Below are 26574 nucleotides of genomic sequence, written 5' to 3'. Positions count from 1 at the left end.
ATTAGGTCTGAATTAGGCCCTAAGACTCCACCTTTAATCCACAGACCGCATAACAAGACAGACCTTCAGCCTAAAAGACCTGCATACAGTAGGCTGTCACAATCTTCAAGACCTGATGGGAGAACTGGTGTCTTCTGCTAGGAGAAAACAAATGAGTCAGTACTCAACTTCTGATCCTGAAGTAACCAGCCCTGCTTCCAGGAAAATCGACCAGCTGGTGCGGTAAACCATTAACCCATGAGCCCTTGCACCCTAATACTGCTCTATGGTTGTCAGTTTCAAAGGGTTCAAAATGCTTGTAGTTTGGATGGAAATTATATATACCTCTCGTACTGTATGACAAGAGGTGACAAGTTCCACAGTCCCACAGTGAGAGTAATCACATCAAGGGGGGTCATTCTGACCCGATCGCACGCTGCAGTTTATCGCAGCGGTGTGATCGGGTCAGAACTGCGCATGCGCTGGCACCGCAGTGCTTCGGCGCATGCCAGACGGCCGAAGGCCATCGGTCCGCTACGATCGCCTCTGCCTGATTGACAGGCAGAGGCAGTCGCTGGGCGGAAGGGGGGGGCGGAACGGCGGCGTTTGGCCGCCGTTTCATGGGCGCGGTCCTGCCAACGCATGCGTGGCCGGACCTAAAGGGGGGGGCGGACCGCAGCGGCTGCGTGACGTCACTTGCAGCCGATGCGGGACGGGGAGCGACGAGTAGCTCCCGGCCAGCACGCTAAAGCTGCGCTAGTCGGGAGCTACTCTTGAAGTGCAAAGGCATCGCCACTGTGTGATGCCTTTGCACTTCAGCGGGGGGCCGGCACTGACATGTGCGGCGGACTAGCCCTGTGCTGGGCGTCCCCCCGCATGTCAGTGTGAATGATCGTAGCTGTGCTAAATTTAGCACAGCTACGATCATCTCGAAATGACCCTCTATGTGCAGAAATATCACCTTTGTTGGCGTTTGCGCCCTCCTTATGGGCTGGTCAGTTCTTCAAGGTTAAAAAGATAGCAAAACCAAGGTTAGATATCATCCCCCAAACCATATGAGTTATCAGTTATCCAAAAATATACCTGTTCTTTAATTAGCCTGACAAAATTGAATGTAAAATCATTAAATAATACTTAAAGGTAATATGTGGTCCTTTTGAGGTTGGATTATATTGGATTGCCCATCAGAGGTATAGAATAGAAGAATGCTGTAGTGACGGAACAAGGAGAATATGTGACTCTTCACTGTAATAACAAGTGGTTATTACTCACCTGTGCTGATATCTGTAGGGATTTCCTCCTCCTTACACTGCTGATCATCCCTCACATACGCCTCTTCTTCTCCATCTGTATCTTCTACCTTAATAGTTTTTAGAGCTTCACCCTAATTAACCCACAAAACAATAAAATAACTCTTTAATAACGTTTGATATCATTTAATGAGATTAAACAGAATATCAGAGTATTAAACACACACAGCTTCTCTAGATCATTAAGTAACAGTCACACTGATATTTGGTGAGACCCTAAATCCCACCTACCTGATCCTCCTGTGGGGTCCTGTGATTCTCCTCTGTACAGTCCTGGGAATAGTGAGGACGGGGACATCTCTCTGGGGTATCTCTGCTACTGGGTCCATCTGTAGGAGACACACAGAGACTGAGTACATTGTGTATATGTGACTATCAGATAGGTAGAGACTAGATCTGGTCACATGGCCTGTGATGTCACCGGCTAACATTTACGGAAGGGGAACTAGACGCTTCCCTATCAGATATTATGTCTGTATGTATGTAGGGGGTCCCCATACCTGCTCTCCTCTGTACAATAAATAAATGTCTCCTCTCACCCAGTGACGTGAAGGGCCGGTGATTCTCCATCATCATCACGTCCTAGCACCGACCTCTGTGTGCTCTGTTTTTTCTTAATGTATATTGGGTGAAGACGCTGCTGAGCACAGGACAAACAGTAACCCAGATTAGCGTCATCTCTGTACTGTGCTTCCTCCTCCCATCCGCTGGTAGAACGGGGGCTCTCTCGTGTACTGTACATGATAGTAACCGACAATGGTCATACAATTGTATCCATAGAAGATCTCACAGAAGCTGGAGTCCAAACATTATATAATAATGTAAGATGCAATCTCCTGATATTTACACAGTGTGGCAGCGTATATGTCTGACTGAGTCACAGTGATAGGAGGCAGCCTCTATAAAACACAAGGAGCTTCCAGGACTGGAGTCACCCATACAAGTCACCCCAATCAAATCAATGTCTAATTAACAAATTATATATATATTTATATATATATATATATATATATATATATATATATATAAAAATATATAAAGGTGTGACAAATGTCCGTAATATCTTAATCAGTATAGATCTACGTATGTACTTACACTCTGCCAGAAACAAACCCCGTTCTCCCGCCCCCCGGAGAATGTTGCACAAACAACTTCCGGCCTGTGCGGTCCACCCAACTTCCGGCCTGTGCGGTCCACCCGACTTCTGGCCTGTGCGGTCGGTAGCGTCTAGTTTCTCTCACGTCCAGGTCCTTAGCACGAAGGCAACATAGACACAACCAACGCAGAAGTCGGAAATCTCCTGGAACGCAAAAGCCGGAAGTCATCTGGAACGCACAAGCCGGAAGCCATCTGGAACGCACAAGCCGGAAGCCATCTGGAACGCACAAGCCGGAAGTCATGGAACTCGAAGAACCGGAAGTTACCTGTGTAACATCTTCTGGGTGACAGAACGAGGCTGTTTCTTCTTGCAGAGTGTGAGTACCAATATATATAAATATATTAAACAGTGATTTAATTGGAGGGGTTTGGGTGGCTCCAGTCCTGGATGGTCCTTGTGTGCCTGGAGTCAGAGAGGCTCCCTCCTGTCACCCCTATCACTGGGACTCAGACAGACAGACAGATAAGCTACAAGTCTATTTTGTATCTCAGGAGGTTGCATCTGGCATTATATGATCTTTGGCCTCCAGCTTTGCAATCACATGTACACAATACAGAGATGACGCAAATCCGGGTTCCTGTTGTCCTGTGCTCAGCAGCTTCTTCACCAAATTTCAGTTAAGAAAAACAGAGGACACAGAGGTGTGTGCTAGGACGTGGTGATGATGATGATGATGGAGAACCACCAGCCCTTCACGTCACTGGGTAAGAGGAGACTTTCATGTATAGGGGAGAGACATTGAGATGGTGCACCTACATGCACACATTGTCTGATAATCACATGGGAATAATGTACTCAGTCACTGTGTCCCCCACAGATGGAGCCAGTAACCAGGATACCCCAGAGAGATGTCCCCGTCCTGTTTATTCCCAGGACTGTACAGAGGAGAATCACAGGACCCCACAGGAGGATCAGGTAGATGGCATTTAGGGTCTCCCCAAATATCCGTGACTAGAGTGATCTGTGGAGTCGCTGTGTGTGTCTTATACACTGATACTCCTTGTTTTATTTCCGTTAAGTTCGTTAGACTTTTTCAATTTTCATTTTATTGTTTTATGATTAGGGTGAAGATCTGGCTGATATAAAGGTAGAAGATACAGAGGGAGAAGAAGAGACGTTTTTGAGGGGTGACCAGCAGTGTAAGGAGGAGAAAATTCCTACAGATATCAGCACAGGTGAGTAATCACTTTTCACAGAGAGGAGTCGCATTATTATTAATAAAAGCTTTTATGTTCAATTTTGTCAGGCCTATTAATGTACTTTTATATTTTTGGATAACTGATCATTCTTAGGCCTTAGTGGAAGATATCTGCATTTAGTTTTCCTCCCTTTTTACCCAGAAAAACTGACCATCCCGTAAGGATGGCGCTAGCGCTCACAGAGCTAGATATTTCCGCCCCTGGATGTGATCACTGTGGGACTGTGGAACTTGTCACCTCTTCTCGTACAGCAGGAGAGGTATAACTATTTCCCATCCACACTACTCACACACATTTTGAACACTTGGAATCTTCCAACAATAGTAGTAGTATTAGGACGTGAGGGCTCACGGGGACTTAGGTTGTGCTCAGTATGAAAAGCATGCGTTCGGGATGCTGGCAGTCAGTATTCCGACGCCGGCATCCCAATCGCGGCAATGCCGACGGGTGCATTAGGTACCGTAACCTCTATCCCCTTAACCCTAGTCCTCCGTAGCCACAGCCTAACCCTAACCTCCACTATTGGTGCCTACCCTAAGATCCCCCCGGTGGTGCCTAAACCTAAATCCCCCTTTCCCACATCCTAAAGCTAACCATCCCCCCAAAGTGCCTAACCTTAACACTTCCCCGGTGGTGCCTAACCCTAACATCCCCCACCATGCTGCCTAACCCTAACCACCCCCTGGAGTGTGCCTAAACCTACCCCTCCTCCCCGCCTGCAACCTAAACCTAAGGCGGCCGTTAAAACTTGCCTTCGGGATCCTGATCCTTTCGGGATTCCGTCTTCGGTGTTACGGCTGCCGGGATCCTGAACGTATACCCCTGGGTTAATGTTTAGCTCTTGTACTGCACCAGCTGGTTGGTTTGCCTGGAAGACCGGTACCTCTGTGTTGGTCCAATATCCCTTAGGCAAACAGTTGGTAAAGTGAAACATACTGTAAATGTACAACACTTTAAAGCACTAAATAATAAAGCAATAGCAGTGTGTTCTATGCCCCCAATTAAAGCTTTGTGCTAGTACATGGCGCTAACAGTCTGTGTAGAATAGCAGATGGCCCAATGCCTGGGGTTAGGAATGGGAAAGACAAAAGCTGTGCAGCCAGGAACTGTTTCGGCCAAGTTCCTGTAAGGAGTACGTATGTGTGGGAATGGTAACGCTGCTTCTTATTTATTTCTGCAACTCTAGAAGTGTGTCTAGAAGTGTGCAAAAAGAGAAACATATGGAGGGGACTGGACTGCACTGCACATCCTAACTAAATATAATGAGAGGTGCTGATATGCTGAGACATGTAGTAGAAAACAGAAACATTGTACACTGCATCTGTATAAATGAACAACTGGTGTGTTATGACTGTACGCACCCTATTTAACTTGGAAAAAGGTGTTGGATGACGTTATCAGTCGGTGGTTGCTGTGCAAGGAAGTGCTGAAGACTTTGTGCTGATAGTTCGATGCAGGGCTCCAAGACCCAGGAACTGATCTCATAAGAAAGCGAATGTTGTATTTACCTTCCCTAAATGCACTTTGGAACATCGCATGTCTTCCCAATGTACGTCGATGGCTAGAACACTGGACCAGTTGTAACTTATGAGAAAATGTAGGTTTCCTATGTTAGTGTTCCTGCTAGAATGTGGGCAAGGTGCGAAAACGGTATCCATGCGAGTGCCCGAAAAGGGGAAGTGGCCGGCCGGGGAGGGGGCAATGCACCATCAGCGTCACTCTTGGGTTCATGCCCGGCACTTACGGACATGCTGGGCTGCCTCAACCTCCCCACTCACTGTGAAAAGATACCGGAGGTGAACGCTACACTGCAACTTTTCCCCACCCACAGGACACTTTGGCCCGCGGGTGTGGACAGATGAGTGGAAAACGCATTTTGCCGCTTTAAAATCGGGCAGGTCACGGCACTCCACTGAAACAGCCTAGTGGGACACTACTATGGTGTAGGTCAAATAAATCTCATGCGAGGTAAACAGATAAAAGTAACATTTTATTTTAACCGTTTAGATTTCTAAATACAAATCCATAAAATGAGCTCTCATACTCTCAGTAAGAATTGCTTAAGTTACAGAGAAGTACAACGAAGAAGAAAAATTTGGGGTTAAGAGAGAAAAAATAAAGTACAGACGAGTAAGAGCAACTATAGAATAAAGTGTCTACGCGTTTCGTGGTCATCTGTCCACTTCCTCATGCTGAAGTATGGTGACTTGATCGGCACTTGTTTATTGTAAGGAGAGTGGTGCTAGATAATGATGATTGACAGGTGAGTTAAAATTACATAGGAAGCTTGAGATCCCTCTTGAGCCCCTTAGACTCATCTTCGAGACCAGGAGACAGTGGATAGGTGGTAAGAGCATCAGCAGGTGGTTTTGTTAGATCAGCCCAGTCCAGGTGTTCTGTCGGTGCCTGGTCACATCTGTGCAGCATCTGGGTGACCACTGCTGCTTGGACGATGGGATCTGTATGTTGGGGATTCTTCATACATCCATGGAATTTTCATCCAGTGTGTTTAATTCTGGTCTTCCTAGGCGTTTGCCTTAGGGTCACCATTCAGTCTTTGGTTGTTGCAGGGCTGATTATTCCAGGGCAGAAGTTTAGTAGCGAGTCATTTGTTTTTATATCTTATCAGAATTAAGACTCTTCACTTATCTCTCAGCATTTTCCGGAGATTATCTTCTAATTATTATTATTACTTATTTTATAAACTCAGAGCTATTGATATACATGTCACCCCATATTTAAAGATTTTTTAGATTTTTTATTGGTCCAGCTTGTTTATTGATGAAGTACAATAACTTTATGGTTTAATCATGTAAGAGTTGCCTCCTAATACAATTAGTAAATGTAGCATTGGGAGTCATTGCTGGTTTACCTATCATGTTATGTGTTTCTTAGGTTGCTGTACACACATCATCGATGGTCACATATATGCAATGTACTCCGTCTCTGTATCTCCTACAGATGGAGCCAGTAACAGAGATTCCCCAGAGAGATGTCCCCGTCCTCTTTATTCCCAGGACTGTACAGAGGAGAATCACAGGACCCCACAGGAGGATCAGGTAGGTGGGATATAGGGTCTCGCCGCACACCAAAGTGACTGTCACTGTATGCTCTGCAGATCAGCTGTGTGTGTGTTTTATACACTGATAATCTACTGTTTACTTTTAATTAACTTAAGATATTAATAAAATGTTTTTGTTTGTTGTTACTGTTTAGGATGAAGGCCTGACTGATATTAAGATAGAAGTTATAGAGGAAAAAGAAGAGGGGTATGTGAGGGGTGACCAGCAGTGTAAGGAGGAGGAAATCCCTACTGTCAGCACAGGTGAGTAATAATCACTTATTACAGGGAGAGTCCCATATTCTCCTTGTATAGTTACTATGGCAGCCTCTTATTCTACACCTTTAATGTGCAATCTAATGTATTCCAGCCTTCAAAAGGACCACAAATAATGAATTTACAGGCCCAAAATGAACTTTCACACAGCCACATCACTCATCCAAACTGACCCATCACCTGCCACATGCCCTCCGACCACGCTCAAGTCCTAATATCCCACATGTGATCATGCCACTCAGACCTCCACACACGTCACCTTGTGATGGTCAGACCCCCATCGATGTCTCTCATATCCGCCATACGTGTTTATAGATATGTACCTGCACAGACTGAGGGGTAGATGTATCGGCTGCCATTATGGGGAGGGGGGGATTGGGGTTATGTGCTGATACCGCTTCTCCCCATGTAATAAAGGATTGATTACCTGCAAATGACTGAATCCTATGCGCCCCTGTCCAAATCTGTTCTGCTATCTATAAGGGAGCACACCGATGTGCCAGGCAATGTATGGACGGTCAGTGTCAGTTGACTTTTACCACAGCAGGGACAACGTTGTCGCTGGCTGCGGCGGCTGCATAGGGTTTCTCGCAATAGTAGCGAGATCTCGCACATACGCACTGGAGCCGGCTGGACAGTGAGACACAGCACATTCGCACTAGGCTGATGTGCTGTGCACCCTGGTGGTTGTCGTTGGAAGGTTGAGTTTTCACTCCCCCGCTCCGGCACACGAGATGTTAATACATCTCGTCAGTGTTGCTTCCTGCGTAGCCTTGGTAAAGAAGCGAGGCAGGAAGCGTAATAGCAGCTTGATTTGTGTGCTATAATAAATCTCCCCCTGAACTCATAGATGAAAGAGAAAAGCACCTGAACTCCCCCCCCCCCCCCTCCCCCTCATATAAGGTTCTATGAAAAAAAGCCCACAGGATAAAAAGACAGTCATAATTGCTAAATTGGAAAAATGCTCACATATAGTAATTTTCACGCATTGTTATTAATAATAACATTGCCAACATTGGTAAGGTCGGCTACAGTAATCAGACAGTACTGTTAAGTCGACTAAAATCATGTCGGCAGTGTATTTACACTAAAATCATGTCGGCAGTGTATGTCGACTATAGTAAGGCTGTCAGAGGTGTTATGTTGGTCTTACCAATGTAAGTACTGTAACCCTCCTCACCATCTCCCTAACCCTCCCTTCCCTACAGCCTAACCCTAACCTTCCCTGGCATAATTACATTCAGCATTGTGGCTGTTGGGATGCCAGCGTTGGAATTCTTAGTGGTGTCAGGATTCCGGCACCGGTGTACTGAACGCCGACATGCTGTCTTTCGAGATGCAAACTACATCCCGTCTATCCCAAGTATTTTTCTCTTACGTCCTAGAGGATGCTGGAGTCCACATTAGTACCATGAGGTATAGACGGGTCCACTAGGAACCATTGGCACTTTAAGAGTTTGAGAGTGTGGGCTGGCTCCTCCCTCTATGCCCCTCCTACCCGACTCAGTTTAGAAAATGTGCCCGGAGGAGCCGGTCACAGCTAGTGGAGCTCTGCAGAGTTTCTCTAGTAAAAGGTTTTTTTTTTTTAGCGTTTATTATTTTACAGGGAGGCTGCTGGCAACAGCCTCCCTGCTTCGAGGGACTAAGGGGGGAAAATAGTGTCCGCCCTGCGGAGTCTGAGCCACTATCTCCGCTGACAGGACACTGAGCTCCTGAGGGTGCTGATCGTTATCCACTCCAGGCGACCGTTCACTCCCGCAGCATGCCGCCACCCCCTAACAGAGCCAGAAGACTCCGGTGGCGGTTTAGTCACCACCACCCCCCCCCCCCCCCCGGCAAGCAGGGAGCCGGTGCGAAGATGGCGGCAACAGGGTAGGGAGCGCAAGTCTCTCAGGGTCCCCGGATCGCTGCCAGCAGAAATCCTCAGGCCAGTATAATATAATGAAGAGCGGGAAGCAGCGCCATGTTAAGGGGGCGGAGTTTCTCAGAGCGGACCCAACAGCATTCAGCACCATTTTCCTGCCTGCAGTTCCTGTACAACAGACGCTGACAGGGAGAGCTGTCCCTCCAAGTAACTCCAGCTATCCTGTGCGGTACCAGGGGGTTGTAGAATTTGGGGGGAGAGGCTGTGTAAAGTCTGTGTAGTCTATTAAGGTACAGAGTCAGCGCTGGTAGTTTCATTAGTTCTACCTCAAAAAACATTGTGGTTGGGTTGGCTCCAATCTCTGTGTCTCTCTGTGGCATACTTGGGGTGGGGGGGGGGGGGGGGACTGTGTCTGACAGTTTCCTGTGTGTGTGGTGTTTAATATCTCACATAGTCATGTCTAGGGACGCTGTGCCATATGCTGCAGAAGATGTTTCCTTTCAGGAGGGATCCATTCCATGTACACAGGATTTTAATGCTTTGTCTCAGATCCCTATTGTTGAACCTGAGTGGTTGACTTCTATCAAAGGAATGATTTCTCAGATCTCTACTAGGGTAGCTAATACCTGTACTGAGACTGAAACTCAGGTGTTGAAGAAGTCTATGGCAGTTTGGTCAGGCTCTGTCCCTATTCCTGCAAAATCCCCCAGCATGTTCCCACAGAAACATGCACTTGCCCAAATTATGCAAGATTACACGGATACCGATTCTGATACTGCAGACGGTGATGGGGATGTGCTGAGGGGGACGGCTCATGATTGAGGCCATTAGAGATGTGTTAAACATTAATGACACCACACCTGAGCAGGTTGAGGAGGCTTACTTCACTGACAATAAGAAAGCCTCGCTAACCTTCCCTGTGTCTAAAGAATTAAACGCTATATTTGAAAAATCCTGGGAAAACCCGGAGAAAAAATTCCAGATCCCAAAAAGGGTTCTGTTTGCTTTTCCTTTCCCTGAGGAAGATAGGAAAAAATGGGAAAATCCACCCATTGTTGATGCATCTGTCTCCAGAATGTCTAAAAAGGTGGTTTTACCTGTCCCTGGATCTACCGCGTTAAAAGAACCGGCTGATCATAAGATTGACACTACGCTCAAATCCATTTACACTGCTTCAGGAGTGGCGTTAAGGCCCACTATTGCCTGTGCATGGATTTCTAAAGCCATAGTAAAGAGGTCAGGCACATTACTAGAGGATTTGGATACACTGGATAGAAGTGACATTGAATTGATTTTACGTAACATACAGGATTCTGGTTCATGGTGGAATCCATGAAGGACCTGGGTACGCTGACTGCACGGATATTTTCCATGTCTGTCTCAGCCCGCAGGGGAAACTGGCTACGCCAATGGTCTGCAGATGCGGAATCCAGGAGAAGTGTGGAGAACCTACCCTACGGGATCCGGTCTGAAGATCGACACTGTCTAGGTCGACCACTATAGGTCGACAGTCACTAGGTCGACAGGGTTGGAAGGTCGACAGGATTTCTAGGTCAACGTGTGCTAGGTCGACAGGTCAAGAGATCATGAGTTTTTTTTCACTTTTTTTCTTCTTTTTTTGAACTTTTTCATACTTAACGATCCGCGTGGACTATGATTGGAACGGTAATCTGCCCGAGCGAAGCGAGCTTTGCGAGGGGACACGGTGCACTAATTGGGGTTCCCGGTCACTCTACGAAGAAAACGACACAAAAACAAACAAACCTCATGTCGACCTTTTGACCTGTCGACCTAGAAACCCTAGTAGCAGAAATGTAGGGAGTAGTCCAAACTGGCGCTGTGCAGCTCAGATGTAACGGATTTCGAATTAAATGTCACCACATTTAAATAAACAAACAGAACCCAAAAGATTTTTTTGAAATACCGTTGTACACCACAAGCGCTAAAATAAATGAGATATCACCATAACATCCCTTTTGAGTTGCATGGAAGGTCCTTTAGTCAAAGTTGTATCTTCCGGTGGAATCTCCAAACACAGTTGACATAAAAAATAGAATAACAGAGAACAACCAATGTGTAGTAAATGCTGTAAAAACTTAGTATAATTAATAAAGAGGATCAAGCTCCTCTAAAGAACTAAGGGGGATTCGAAGCGTACCCCACTCACACTCTAGAGAGGAGACATTAATCGCATCAAGGTTTCTTTATATGGTTAACTTTTCATATTTTCATAACACCCAGTGTGATGAATAGGGGATTCAATTCAAAACTCAAATCGTTTGTTATGGATTCCCAATAGAGGCGAATGATGCGTACCCCAACACTCACACTCAAACAGTTGGTATAAAACACATAAAGGTATCTTTCTCTCCTTAGGATGAACTTTAGTTAGGTTTTATCATAGCATTGTAGAGAGTGTTTTAACGTACGGGATGATAGTGTGGTTTGGAAATTGCACTGTAGCGGAACGAATAGCTTTCGAGAGGGTGGTTAAAACTGCCAGTAGGATCACTGGGGTGCCTCTGCCAAGTATGAAGGACTTGTATACTAGAAATGTATTAAGGAAAGCTAGGAGTATATTCACTGATGAGAGTCATCCAAATTGTTTGATCTTCGAAAGATTGCCATCTTTAAAACGGTTCAGGAGTATCCGCGCTCATACAAACCGCATGTCTAACAGCTTTTTTCCAACTGCTGTTCGGCTGTTAAATGATCATTAGGTTGTGTGCAAATGTTTTCCAAAATGTGGCATAATGTTACTGTTATCTTATGGCATTGTGAGGCTCTGATTGTATTTTCATTGATATTTCGTTGTTGATTTTGTTAATGACAAATAAAGTATATTATTATTAAATAGTAGTCTGGAATAGTGTACCACAACTCACAGTTTGGAATGCTGTATCACTCCTATCAAGGTATCTTTAAGTCCTGGATAAGGATTTCAGCTTGTAGTTTTTACTTAATTCACGGAGACTCCCAATGTGGATCACATATAAAAATAAAAAAACGAACCAATGTGTAGTAAGTTTTGCTAGTTTAAAATACAATATACAAAAGATCACTGAGACAGGTGGATTCAACGCGTACCCCACATATAAATTGGGGGTTCTGAATATATAGTGGTGTCTTTAGGGGAGTTCTATTCAGTAGTGCAGCATACACCGAGCTCAACCAGCCACAGATATGTTATCGGTAGGAGGTAATTTATGCGTACCCCAACACTCACACTCAGAGAGCAGGTGAAAAGCCCATAAAGGTATCTTTAACTCCTCAAAGGTAAGGACAATAAGTCAGTATGGCGTACCCCAACTCACAATTCGATGTGTTGTGTAACTCCCATCAGGGTATCTTTTAGGTTACAGGTGGAAAGTGCAAATTGTGCTTCGAACCATATTGTTGTCCACAAACCCTGCGCCAATTATGTGCCCCCCTCTCCTTTTTTCAGCCCTCTGATGAGTTCAGCAGGGGAGAGTCCGGGGAGCCAGCGTTCTCTGCAGCTTCTCGTGTATTAATGAGTATCTCCAAAATGGCGACTGAGGACTCCCTAACTCCGCCCCCTCTGCTGCGTCACTTCAAGTTGAATCCACCTGTCTCAGTGATCTTTTGTGTATATAGTATTTAAAACTAGCAAAACTTACTACACATTGGTTCGTTTTTTTATCTTTATATATGATCCACATTGGGAGTCTCCGTGAATTAAGTAAAAACTACAAGCTGAAATCCTTATCCAGGACTTAAAGATACCTTGATAGGAGTGATACAGCATTCCAAACTGTGAGTTGTGGTACGCTATTCCAGACTACTATTTCATCCTAAGGAGAGAAAGATACCTTTATGTGTTTTATACCAACCGTTTGAGTGTGAGTGTTGGGATACGCATCATTCGCCTCTATTGGGAATCCATAACAAACGATTTGAGTTTTGAATTGAATCCTCTATTTATCACACTGGGTGTTATGAAAATACAAAAAGTTATCCATATAAAGAAACCTTGATGCGATTAATGTCTCCTCTCTAGAGTGTGAGTGGGGTACGCTTCGAATCCCCCTTAGTTCTTTAGAGGAGCTTGATCCTCTTTATTAATTATACTAAGTTTTTACAGCATTTACTACACATTGGTTGTTCTCTGTTATTCTATTTTTTATGTCAACTGTGTTTGGAGATTCTACACATAATTGACCTGAACCGGAAGATACAACTTTGACTAAAGGACCTTCCATGCAACTCAAAAGGGATGTTATGGTGATATCTCATTTATTTTAGCGCTTGTGGTGTACAACAGTATTTAAAAAAAATCTTTTGGGGACCTAGAAACCCTGTCTACCTTCCAACCCTGTCAACCTAGAGACTGTCGACCTATAGTGGTTGACCTAAACATTGTCGACCTAGACACTGTCGATCTAATGATGCACACCCCTACCCTACACAGGTCAGGCTCTATTTGGGGAAGCGTTGGATGCGTGGATTTCCACGGCAACCGTGGGTAAGTCCCCTTTCCTTCCCTCTGCTACACCTTCTACGAGCTGTGCCGCAGTCCTTTCGGACCGCTAAGGCAAAAAAAGTCCAAGCCTCCTACCACTTTCTTTAGAGGTGGTCGGGCAAAATCCAAAAAGCCTGCACCCGTGGGCTCCCAGGACCAGAGACCTGCTTCTGGTTCCTCAAAATCCCCAGAATGACGGTGGACCTCAAAGCCTGGAGGACGGGATGGTGGGTGCGAGACTCGGACGTTTCAGACACGTCTGGGTGTCGTCCGGCCTGGATCCCGGGTACAGGATATTGTGTCCCAGCGGAACAGACTAGAGTTTCAAGACTTCCTGCCTCACCGATTCTTCAAATCAGGCTTGCCAGCTTTGCTGACCGACAGGGCTATCTTACAGGAAGCCATCCTAAAATTGGAAAAGTCACGGGTCATTGTCCCAGTTCCACCTCATATGCAAAACAAGGGTTATTATTCAAACCTTTTCGTGGAACCGAAATCTGATGGTTCGGTCAGACCAATTTTGAACTTGAAATCGTTGAACCCTTACCTGAGGGTGTTCAAATTCAAAATGGAGTCTCTCAGAGCAGTAATTTCAGGTCTGGAGGTGGGAGAGTTTCTGGTATCCCTAGATATCAAGGATGCATACCTCCACATTCTGATTTGGCCGCCTCACCAGGCTTATCTCAGATTTGCACTGTTGGACAGTCCCTTTCAATTCCAGGCACTGCCATTCGGCCTTTCCACCACCAAGGGTGTTCACCAAGGTGATGGCAGAGATGATGGTTCTCCTCCGCAGACAGGGGGTGAACATAATCCCATATCTGGACGATCTGCTGATAAAGGCATCGTCCAGGGAGAAGTTGTTGCAGTCCATTGTTCTCACGACTCATCTGCTCAGGGAACACGGTTGGATCCTGACTCTTCCAAAATCACATTTGGAGCTGACCAGGAGGTTGTCTTTTCTGGGAATGATCCTCGACACGGAAGTGCAGAGGGTGTTTCTCCTGGAGGAGAAAGCGTTGGTGATACAAACAATGGTCCGAGATGTCCTGAAGCCAGCCCGGGTTACGGTTCATCAGTGCATTCGCCTTCTGGGGAAGATGGTGGCCTCTTGCGAGGCTCTACAGTACGGAAGGTTTCATGCTCGGCCCTTCCAACTGGATCTCCTGGACAAGTGGTCGGGATCTCATCTACACTTGCACCAGAGAATACGTCTGTCGCCGAAAGCCAGGATCTCACTCCTCTGGTGGCTGCAACTGACTCACCTTCTGGAGGGCCGCAGGTTCGGAATTCAGGACTGGGTCCTTCTGACCACGGATGCAAGTGTTCGGGGCTGGGGAGCAGTCACTCGGGAAAACCTTCCAAGGACGGTGATCAGGCCTGGAATCCAGCCTTCCAATAAACATTCTGTAACGAAGAGCCGTCTACAACGGTGTTCTCCAAGCAGCCCATCTTCTGCGAGATCGAGCCATTCAAGTGCAGTCGGACAATGTAATGACGGTGGCTTACATAAACCAACAGGGCGGAATGAAGAGCAGAGCTGCGCTGTCAGAGGTGACAAGAATCATCCTCTGGGCAGAAAAACACGCGTTGGCGCTGTCAGCAATCTTCATTCCGGGAGTAGACAACTGGGAAGCAGACTTCCTCAGCAGACACTATCTCCATCCAGGAGTGTAGGGACTCCATCCGGAGGTGTTCACGGAGTTAACAGATCTTTGGGTTGTACCTCAAATAGACATGATGGCCTCTCGTCTCAACAAGAAGCTTCGGCAGTATTGTTCCAGGTCGAGGGACCCGTAAGCCGTGGCGGTGGACGCCCTAGTTACTTATTGGGTGTTCCATTCGGTTGAAGGTGTTTCCTCCACTTCCACTCATTCCAAGAGTTCTAAAACTCATAAGGAGAACAAGAGTCAAGCAATCCTCATTGCTCCGGACTGGCCAAGAAGGGCTTGGTACGCGGATCTTCTGGATCTACTGCTGGAAGAGCTGAGACCTCTTCCTCTTTGGGAGGACCTGCTACAGCAGGGGCCGTTCGCTTATCAAGACTTACCACGGCTACGTTTGACGGCAAGGAGGTTGAACGCCAGATATTAGCTCGGAAGGGCATTCCGAACAAGGTTATTGCTACCCTGATACAGGCTAGGAAAGGAGTAACGTCTAAACATTACCATCGTATTTGGAAAAAATATGTATCTTGGTGTGAGTCCAAGAAGTTTCCTACGGTGGAGTTTCAACTGGGACGGTTTCTCCTCTTCCTGCAAGCAGGTGTGGATATGGGCCGGCATTTGGGATCCATAAAGGTCCAGATTTCGGCCCTATCCATTTTCTTCCAGAAACAGTTGGCTTCCCTCCCTGAGGTTCAGACTTTTCTCTTACGTCCTAGAGGATGCTGGGGACTCCATAAGGACCATGGGGTATAGACGGGCTCCGCAGGAGACATGGGCACTCTGACTTTAGATGGGTGTGAACTGGCTCCTCCCTCTATGCCCCTCCTCCAGACCTCAGTTAGATCCTGTGCCCAGAGGAGACTGGATGCACTGCAGGGGAGCTCTACTGAGTTTCTCTGAAAAGACTTTTGTTAGGTTTTTTGATTTTCTGGGAGCACTGCTGGCAACAGGCTCCCTGCATCGTGGGACTGAGGGGAGAGAAGCAGACCTACTTAACTGATAGGCTCTGCTTCTTAGGCTACTGGGCACCATTAGCTCCAGAGGGTCGGAACACAGGTGTCGTCCTCGCTGTTCGTCCCACAGCTGCGCCGCCGTCCTCCTCACAGAGCCAGAAGATAGAAGCCGGGTGAGTATAAGAAGAAAGAAGACTTCACAGGCGGCAGAAGACTTCAGATCTTCACTGAGATACCGCGCAGCGGTCACGCTGCGCGCCATTGCTCCCACACTCACACACACATAAGGCACAGTAAGGGTGCAGGGCGCAGGGGGGGCGCCCTGGGCAGCAATAATTACCTCAAGGGACACTGGCACAGATATCAGGTACTGCAGAGGCAGTATAATATAAAACCCCCTCCAGTATAAAGAAATTGAGCGGGACCGAAGCCCGCCGTCGAGGGGCCGGAGCTTGATCCTCCAGCACTAACCAGCACCATTTTCTCCACAGCAAGCTGCAGAGAAGCTGCTCCCGGACTCTCCCCTGCTGAACACAAGTACAGAGGGCAAAAACGAGGGGGGGGGGCACATTTATTTGGTGCAGAAAGTGTATAATATATCTATATAAAAGCGCTGTACAGACTGGGACTTGGTTTCCAGTGTCCAGTGGCGCTGGGTGTGTGCTGGCATACTCTCTCTCTGTCTCTCCAAAGGGCCTTATTGGGGGGCTGTCCCCATATTTGTATATCCCAGTCTGTGTGGGGGTGTCAGTATGTGTGTATCGGCATGTGCGAAGCGGAAGGCTCATCTAGGGAGGAGGCAGAGCAGATGATTGTGGTGTCTCCGTCGGCACCGCCGACACCTGATTGGTTGGATATGTGGAATGTTTTAAATGCAAATGTGACTTTATTACATAAAAGATTGGACAAAGCAGAGTCCAGGGAAAAAGCAGGGAGTCAATCCATGGCTTTGACTGTGTCACAAGGCTCTTCAGGGTCTCATAAACGTCCCCTTTCCCAGGTAGCAGACACTGATACCGACACGGATTCTGACTCCAGTGTCGACTATGATGATGCAAGGTTACACCCAAGGGTGGCCAAGAGTATTCATTATATGATTATTGCAATAAAAGATGTTTTGCATATTACAGAGGACCCATCTGTACCTGACACGAGGGTCTGCATGTTTAAGGAAAAGAAACCTGAGGTAACATTTCCCCCATCTCATGAGGTGAACGCTTTATTTGAAAAAGCTTGGGAAACTCCAGACAAGAAACTGCAGATTCCCAAGAGAATTATTATGGCGTATCCTTTCCCCTCACAGGACAGGTTACGGTGAGAATCCTCGCCCACGGTGGACAAGGCTTTAACGCGCTTGTCCAAAAAGGTGGCGCTACCGTCTCCAGACGAGGCAGCCCTCAAGGATCCTGCTGATCGCAGACAGGAAACTACCTTAAAATCAATTTATACACATACGGGTGCCCTGCTCAGACCGGCAGTAGCGTCGGCATGGGTGGGTAGCGCAATTGCAGCGTGGGCAGATAACTTGTCATCCGACATTGACACCATAGATAAAGATAGCATTTTGTTGACCTTGGGTCACATTAAGGACGCAGCGTTATATATGAGAGAGGCTGCGAGAGACATTGGGCTGTTGGGTTCAAGAGCCAATGCCATGGCAGTTTCTGCTAGACGGGCCCTGTGGACCCGCCAATGGACGGGTGATGCCGATTCAAAGAGACATATGGAGACTTTACCTTACAAGGGTGAGGTTTTATTTGGGGAGGGACTCGTGGACCTGGTTTCCACAGCTACCGCGGGTAAGTCTTCTTTTTTGCCTTATGTTCCCCCACAGCAAAAGAAACCACCTGAATATCAGATGCATTCCTTTCGGTCGCATAAGTTCAGGAAGGGTCGGGGCTCTTCCTTCCTCGCCAGAGGTAGAGGGAAAAGAACGCCTGCTACGGCTAGTTCCCAGGAACAAAAATCCTCCCCGGCCTCTACAAAATCTACCGCATGACGCTGGGACTCCGCTGAGGGAGTCCGCACCGGTGGGGGCACGTCTTCGACTCTTCAGCCAGGTCTGGGTTCAGTCGGATTTGGATCCTTGGGCAGTAGAAATTGTATCCCAAGGCTACAAACTGGAGTTCGAAGAAGTGCCTCCTCGCCTATTTTTCAAATCGGCTTTGCCAGCTTCTCCCCCAGAGAGGGAAATAGTTTCGGCTGCCATACAAAAGCTGTGTCAACAGCAAGTGATTATCAAGGTTCCCCTAATGCAACAGGGGAAGGGGTATTATTCAACCCTATTTGTGGTCCCGAAGCCGGATGGCTCGGTCAGACCCATTCTGAATCTAAAATCTCTGAACCTGTATTTGAAAAGGTTCAAATTCAAGATGGAATCTCTCCGGGCAATAATCTCCAGCCTGGAAGGGGGGGATTTTATGGTATCGCTAGACATAAAGGATGCATACCTTCATGTCCCCATTTATCCCCCTCATCAGGCGTACATGAAATTCGCTGTACAGGATTGTCATTACCAGTTTCAGACGTTGCCGTTTGGGCTTTCCACGGCCCCGAGGATTTTCACCAAGGAAATGGCGGAAATGATGGTGCTCCTGCGCCGGCAAGGAGTCACAATTATCCCATACTTGGACGATCTCCTGATAAAAGCGAGATCGAGAGATCAGTACCTGAAAAGCGTGTCACTCTCCCTGAGAGTGCTGCAGCAACACGGCTGGATTCTAAATCTACCAAAGTCGCAATTGAATCCGACGACTCGGTTATCATTTTTGGGCATGGTTCTGGACACGGAAAAGAAGAGGGTTTTTCTCCCAACGGAAAAAGCCCAGGAACTTCAGAACATGGTCCGGGACCTGCTAAGGCCAAAGAAAGTGTGTCAGTTCATCAATGCACTCGAGTATTGGGAAAAATGGTGGCGGCCTACGAGGCCATCCCCTTCGGCAGGTTCCATGCGAGGACGTTTCAGTGGGACCTTCTGGACAAGTGGTCGGGGTCCCATCTACAAATACATGAGAAAATAAGCATGTCCCACAGGGCCAGGGTGTCTCTCCTGTGGTGGCTTCAGAGTGCACACCTTCTAGAGGGTCACAGGTTCAACATTCAAGACTGGGTTCTAGTGACCACGGACGCGAGCCTCCGAGGATGGGGAGCAGTCACACAAGGAAGAAATTTTCAGGGACTATGGTCAAGCCAGGAGGCTTGTCTACACATCAACGTGCTGGAATTATGGGCCATATACAACGGCCTGCAACAAGCGGAGAATCTTCTTCGCAACCTACCCGTTCTGATTCAGTCAGACAATGTCACAGCCGTGGCGCATGTAAACCGCCAAGGCGGGACAAGGAGCATAGTCGCGATGGCGAAAGCCACCAGGATTCTTCGCTGGGCGGAAAATCGCGTAAGCGCTCTATCAGCTGTCTTCATTCCGGGAGTGGACAACTGGGAAGCAGACTTCCTCAGCAGACACGATCTCCATCCAGGAGAGTGGGGACTTCATCAAGAAGTTTTTGCAGAGATAACAAGTCGTTGGGGTCTTCCTCAAATAGACATGATTGCGTCACGCCTCAACAAGAAGCTTCGGACGTATTGTTCCAGGTCGAGGGACCCTCAGGCAGTGGCGGTGGACGCCCTGGTGACACCATGGGTGTTTCAGTCGGTCTGTGTTCCCTCCACTTCCACTCATCTCAAAAATATTGAGAATCATAAGACGAAAAAGAGTGCAGACAATACTCATTGTTCCAGATTGGCCTCGAAGAGCCTGGTATTCAGATCTTCAGGAAATGTGTTCCAAGACTTACAGCGTTTACGTTTGACGGCATGGCGGTTGAAAGCCAAATCCTAGCTAGGAAAGGTATTCCGGGGGAAGTCATCCCTACTCTGATAAAAGCTAGGAAGGAGGTGACGGCGAATCATTATCACCGTATCTGGAGGAAATATGTATCTTGGTGTGAAGCCAAGAATGCTCCTACGGAAGATTTCCACCTGGGCCGTTTTCTCCACTTTCTGCAGACAGGAGTGGATATGGGCCTAAAGTTAGGCTCCATTAAGGTGCAGATTTCGGCCCTATCTATATTCTTTCAGAAAGAATTGGCTTCTCTCCCAGAAGTCCAGACTTTTGTAAAGGGAGTGCTGCACATCCAGCCTCCTTTTGTGGCACCGTGGGACCTTAACGTGGTGTTACAGTTCCTTAAATCACACTGGTTTGAACCTCTTCAAACGGTTGAATTAAAATTTCTCACTTGGAAAGTGGTCATGTTGCTGGCCTTGGCATCTGCAAGGCGGGTGTCCGAATTGGCGGCTTTGTCTCACAAGAGCCCCTATCTGATTTTCCATGTGGATCGAGCAGAGTTGAGTACTCGTCCTCAATTTCTGCCTAAGGTGGTTTCGTCGTTTCATATGAACCAACCTATTGTGGTGCCGGTGGCTACGGGGGACTTGGAGGATTCCAAGTCCCTTGATGTAGTCAGGGCCTTAAAAATGTATGTAGCCAGGAGGGCTTGAGTTAGGAAAACAGAGGCACTGTTTGTCCTGTATGCGGCCAACAAATTTGGCGCTCCTGCTTCTAAGCAGACTATTGCTCGCTGGATCTGTAACACGATTCAGCAGGCTCATTCTACGGCGGTATTGCCGTTACCTAATTCGGTAAAGGCCCATTCCACTAGGAAGGTGGGCTCTTCTTGGGCGGCTGCCCGAGGAGTCTCGGCTTTACAGCTTTGCCGAGCAGCTACTTGGTCGGGTTCAAACACTTTTGCAAAATTCTACAAGTTTGATACCCTGGCTGATGAGGACCTCATGTTTGCTCAATCGGTGCTGCAGAGTCATCCGCACTCTCCCGCTCGGTCTGGAGCTTTGGTATAATCCCCATGGTCCTTACGGAGTCCCCAGCATCCTCTAGGACGTAAGAGAAAATAAGATTTTAAACCTACCGGTAAATCTTTTTCTCTAACGTCCTAGAGGATGCTGGGACTCCGTAAGGACCATGGGGATAGACGGGCTCCGCAGGAGACATGGGCACTTTAAGAAAGACTTTGGATCTGGGTGTGCACTGGCTCCTCCCTCTATGCCCCTCCTCCAGACCTCAGTTTGATACTGTGCCCAGTGGAGACTGGGTGCTTTCAGGGAGCTCTCCTGAGTTTCCTGTAAAAGAAAGTATTTTAGTTAGGTTTTTTATTTTCTGGGAGCCTGCTGGCAACAGGCTCCCTGCATCGAGGGACTGAGGAGAGAGAAACAGACCCACTTCTCTGAGTTTCAGGGCTCTGTTTCTAAGTCTACTGGACACCATTAGCTCCAGAGGGATCGGTGCGCAGGTCTCACCCTAGCCATCCGTCCCAGAGCCGCGCCGCCGTCCTCGCAGAGCCGGAAGATAGAAGCCGGGTGAGTATTGAGGAAAAGACTTCAGAGGCGGCAGAAGACACCTTGATCTTCATAGAGGTAACGCACAGCACTGCAGCTGTGCGCCATTGCTCCCATTCACCTCACACACCTCGGTCACTGTAAGGGTGCAGGGCGCAGGGGGGGCGCCCTGGGCAGCAATATAAACCTCTCCTGTGGCATATGTGTATATGTATGTGTGTGTGTGTGTGTGTGTGTGTGTGTGTGTGTGTGTATATATATATATATATGTATACATGTACAGCTGGGCACTGAACATGTGTATATAAAGAGCCCCCGCCTTGTTATTGAGAAATTTGAGCGGGACAGAAGCCCGCCGCCGAGGGGGCGGGGCTTCTCCCTCAGCACTCACCAGCGCCATTTTTCGCCACAGCACCGCTGAGAGGAAGCTCCCCGGACTCTCCCCTGCTTGACACACGGTGAAAGAGGGTTTTAAAGTAGAGGGGGGGGCACATAATTGGCGCATATACATACTACAAAAGCGCTACTGGGTAAACATACTGTGTTTTTTCCTGGGTCATATAGCACTGGGGTGTGTGCTCGCATACTCTCTCTCTCTCTGTCTCTCCAAAGGGCCTGGTGGGGAACCTGTCTTCAGAAAAGAGCTTCCCTGTGTGTGTGGTGTGTCGGTACGCGTGTGTCGACATGTCTGAGGTTGAAGGCTCACCTAAGGAGGAGGGGGAGTGTATGAATGTTAGGTCTCCGTCGGCAGCGCCGACACCTGACTGGATGGATATGTGGAATGTATTAAGTGTTAATGTTAATTTATTGCACAAAAGATTAGACAAAGCTGAAGCTAGGGTACAGTCAGGGAGTCAACCCATGTCTGTCCCAATGTCGCCTGAACCTTCGGGGTTTCAGAAGCGCCCACTATCCCAAATAGTTGACACAGATACCGACATGGATTCAGACTCCAGTGTCGACTACGATGATGCAAAATTACAGCCAGAGGTGGCTAAATGTATTCGATATATGATTATTGCAATAAAAGATGTTTTGCATATCACTGAGGAACCCCCTGTCCCTGACACGAGGGTACACATGTATAAGGGAAAGAAACCTGAGGTCGCCTTTCCCTCCTCACATGAGCTGAATGAATTATGCGAAAAAGCGTGGGAAACTCCAGACAAAAAACTGCAGATTCCCAAAAGGATTCTAATAGCGTATCCTTTCCCATCACAGGACAGAATACGGTGGGAATCCTCCCCTAGGGTAGACAAAGCTTTGACACGCTTATCAAAGAAGATAGCGCTCCCATCCCAAGATACGGCTACCCTCAAGGATCCTGCTGACCGCAAGCAGGAGGTTACCTTGAAGTCCATTTACACACATTCTGGTACGTTACTCAGACCGCCAATTGCGTCGGCCTGTGTTTGTAGTGCTGTAGCAGCATGGGCAGATTCCTTATCAGCGGATATTGAGACCCTTGATAAAGATACCATTTTAATGACCTTAGGGCATATAAAAGATGCTGTCTTATATATGAGGGATGCTCAAAGAGACATTAGTTTACTGGGTTCCAGGATAAACGCTATGTCTATTTCTGCTAGGCGAGTCTTATGGACCCGACAGTGGACAGGTGATGCCGACTCCAAGAGGCATATGGAGTTGTTGCCTTACAAGGGTAAGGAATTGTTTGGAGAGGGCCTCTCGGACCTCGTCTCCACGGCTACGGCAGGTAAATCGAAATTTTTTGCCATATATTCCCTCACAATCTAAGAAAGCGCCTCATTATCAAATGCAGTCCTTTCGTTCCAATAAAAGCAAGAGAGTACGTGGATCGTCCTATCTTGCCAGAGGTAAGGGCAGAGGGAAAAAGCTGCACAACACAGCTAGTTCCCAGGAACAGAAGTCCTCCCCGGCCTCTGCAAAATCCACCGCATGACGCTGGGGCTCCCCTGAGGGAGTCCGCTCCAGTGGGGGCACGTCTTCGGCTTTTCAGCCACATCTGGGTTCACTCACAGGTGGATCCCTGGGCAATAGAAATTGTTTCCCAGGGTTACCAGCTGGAATTCGAAGAGGTGCCTCCTCGCCGGTTTTTCAAATTGGCCCTACCAACTTCTCCCCTGGAAAGGGAGATAGTGTTACATGCGATTCACAAATTATTTCTTCAACAAGTGGTGGTAGAGGTTCCCCTGCTTCAAAGAGGGAAGGGGTACTACTCAACTCTGTTTGTGGTCCCGAAACCGGACGGTTCGGTCAGACCCATTTTGAATTTAAAATTCCTGAACCTTTACTTAAAACGGTTCAAGTTCAAGATGGAATCGCTCAGAACGGTCATCGCCAGCCTGGAAGGGGGGGATTCTATGGTATCTCTGGACATAAAGGATGCATACCTGCATGTTCCCATACTCATCAGGCGTACCTGAGATTTGCGGTACAGGATTGTCATTACCAATTTCAGACGTTGCCGTTTGGGCTTTCTACGGCCCCGAGAATTTTCACCAAGGTAATGGCGGAAATGATGGTGCTCCTGCGCAATCAGGGTGTCACAATTATCCCGTACTTGGACAATCTCCTCATAAAAGCGAGATCACGGGAGAAGTTGCTGAACAGCGTATCACTTTCACTGAATGTGTTACAGCGACACGGCTGGATTTTCAATATTCCAAAGTCACAGCTGAATCCTACGACTCGTCTGCCCTTCTTGGGCATGATTCTGGACACAGACCAGAAGAGGGTTTTTCTTCTTACAGAAAAAGCGCAGGAACGCATGACTCTAGTCATGAACCTGTTGAAGCCAAAACAAGTATCAGTACATCATTGCACTCAAGTCCTGTGAAAAATGGTGGCGACATACGAAGCCATTCCCTACGGCAGATTCCATGCAAGGACCTTCCAATGGGACCTATTGGACAAATGGTCCGGGTCACATCTGCAAATGCATCAGCGGATCACCCTGTCCCCCAGGGGCAGAGTATCTCTCCTGTGGCCTTGTTATTGAGAAATTTGAGCGGGACAGAAGCCCGCCGCCGAGGGGGCGGGGCTTCTCCCTCAGCACTCACCAGCGCCATTTTTCGCCACAGCACCGCTGAGAGGAAGCTCCCCGGACTCTCCCCTGCTTGACACACGGTGAAAGAGGGTTTTAAAGTAGAGGGGGGGGGGCACATAATTGGCGCATATACATACTACAAAAGCGCTACTGGGTAAACATACTGTGTTTTTTCCTGGGTCATATAGCACTGGGGTGTGTGCTCGCATACTCTCTCTCTCTGTCTCTCCAAAGGGCCTGGTGGGGAACCTGTCTTCAGAAAAGAGCTTCCCTGTGTGTGGTGTGTCGGTACGCGTGTGTCGACATGTCTGAGGTTGAAGGCTCACCTAAGGAGGAGGGGGAGTGTATGAATGTTAGGTCTCCGTCTGCAGCGCTGACACCTGACTGGATGGATATGTGGAATGTATTAAGTGTTAATGTTCATTTATTGCACAAAAGATTAGACAAAGCTGAAGCTAGGGTACAGTCAGGGAGTCAACCCATGTCTGTCCCAATGTCGCCTGGACCTTCGGGGTTTCAGAAGCGCCCACTATCCCAAATAGTTGACACAGATACCGACACGGATTCAGACTCCAGTGTCGACTACGATGATGCAAAATTACAGCCAGAGGTGGCTAAATGTATTCGATATATGATTATTGCAATAAAAGATGTTTTGCATATCACTGAGGAACCCCCTGTCCCTGACACGAGGGTACACATGTATAAGGGAAAGAAACCTGAAAAGTGCTCACCTTCTAGAGGGCCGCAGGTTCGGCATTCAGGACTGGATCTTGGTGACCACGGACGCGAGCCTCCGAGGTTGGGGAGCAGTCACACAGGGAAGAAATTTCCAAGGCCTTTGGTCAAGTCAAGAGACTTGTCTTCACATCAACATCCTGAAACTAAGGGCCATATACAACGCCCTACGTCAAGCGGAGACCTTACTTCGCGATCGACCAGTTCTGATCCAGTCAGACAACGTCACTGCAGTAGCTCATGTAAACCGCCAAGGCGGCACAAGGAGCAGAGTGGCGATGGCGGAAGCCACCAGAATTCTTTGCTGGGCGGAGAATCATGTAATCGCTCTGTCAGCAGTGTTCATTCCGGTAGTGGACAACTGGGAAGCAGACTTCCTCAGCAGACACGACCTGCATCCGGGAGAGTGGGGACTTCATCAGGAAGTCTTCGCGCAGATTGCAAGTCGGTGGGAACTGCCCCAAATAGACATGATGGCGTCCCGTCTCAACAAAAAGCTACAAAGGTATTGCGCCAGGTCAAGAGACCCTCAGGCGGTAGCTGTGGACGCCCTAGTGTCACCGTGGGTGTTCCAGTCGGTGTATGTATTTCCTCCTCTTCCTCTAATACCCAAGGTGTTGAGGATAATAAGAAAAAGAGGAGTGAGAACAATACTCATTGTTCCGGATTGGCCACGAAGGACCTGGTATCCGGATCTGCAGGAAATGCTCACAGAAGATCCGTGGCCTCTTCCTCTAAGGCAGGACCTGTTGCAACAGGGTCCCTGTCTGTTCCAAGACTTACCGCGGCTACGTTTGACGGCATGGCGGTTGAACGCCGGATCCTAGCGGAAAAAGGTATTCCGGATGAGGTCATTCCTACGCTAATAAAGGCTAGGAAGGACGTGACATCTAAACATTCTCACCGAATATGGCGAAAATATGTTTCTTGGCGTGAGGCCAGGAATGCTTCTTTGGAAGAATTCCATCTAGGCCGTATTCTTCACTTCCTACAAACAGGAGTGAATTTGGGCCTAAAATTAGGCTCCATTAAAGTTCAGATTTCGGCCTTATCCATTTTCTTTCAAAAGGAATTGGCCCCTTTACCTGAAGTACAGACTTTTGTGAAGGGAGTACTGCATATTCAGCCTCCTTTTGTACCTCCGGTGGCGCCTTGGGACCTTAACGTGGTGTTGAGTTTCCTTAAGTCACATTGGTTTGAACCACTTAAAACAGTGGAGTTGAAATATCTCACTTGGAAGGTGGTCATGTTGTTAGCCTTGGCTTCGGCTAGGCGAGTTTCGGACTTAGTGGCTTTATCACATAAAAGCCTCTATCTGGTTTTCCATATGGATAGAGCGGAATTGCGGACCCGTCCTCAATTCCTACCTAAGGTGGTCTCATCCTTTCATATGAACCAACCTATTGTCGTGCCTGTGGCTACACGTGACTTGGAGGATTCCGAGTCCCTTGATGTGGTCAGGGCTTTCAAAATTTATGTGGCCAGAACGGCTAGGATCAGAAAAA

At 47.7% G+C, this 26574-nt stretch overlaps 1 protein-coding gene and 1 pseudogene across 3 annotated transcripts in view; one reads left to right on the top strand and one right to left on the bottom strand.

Moving 5' to 3' along the window:
• LOC135057182 (oocyte zinc finger protein XlCOF7.1-like) overlaps positions 1 to 26574 on the bottom strand; it is a 156130-nt pseudogene that overhangs the window by 37394 nt on the left and 92162 nt on the right.
• LOC135054802 (uncharacterized) overlaps positions 2687 to 26574 on the top strand; it is a 79339-nt gene continuing 55451 nt past the window's right edge. Inside the window, exons 1-6 of one of the 3 annotated variants that reach the window (XM_063958148.1) lie at positions 2687 to 2764; positions 3066 to 3152; positions 3266 to 3363; positions 3512 to 3623; positions 6609 to 6706; positions 6864 to 6972. In XM_063958148.1, coding sequence (XP_063814218.1) covers positions 3110 to 3152; positions 3266 to 3363; positions 3512 to 3623; positions 6609 to 6706; positions 6864 to 6972 — 460 coding nt within the window. In that variant the 5' untranslated portion in view covers positions 2687 to 2764; positions 3066 to 3109. The other 2 variants (XM_063958149.1, XM_063958150.1) reach the window with 2 other exon arrangements.

This window comes from Pseudophryne corroboree, chromosome 3 (assembly GCF_028390025.1).
Source record: "Pseudophryne corroboree isolate aPseCor3 chromosome 3, aPseCor3.hap2, whole genome shotgun sequence".
In the NCBI taxonomy this organism is placed as follows: domain Eukaryota; kingdom Metazoa; phylum Chordata; class Amphibia; order Anura; family Myobatrachidae; genus Pseudophryne; species Pseudophryne corroboree.
The sequence above is the reverse complement of the archived record's forward strand: the minus strand, read 5'-3'. Positions and strand labels throughout refer to the sequence as shown.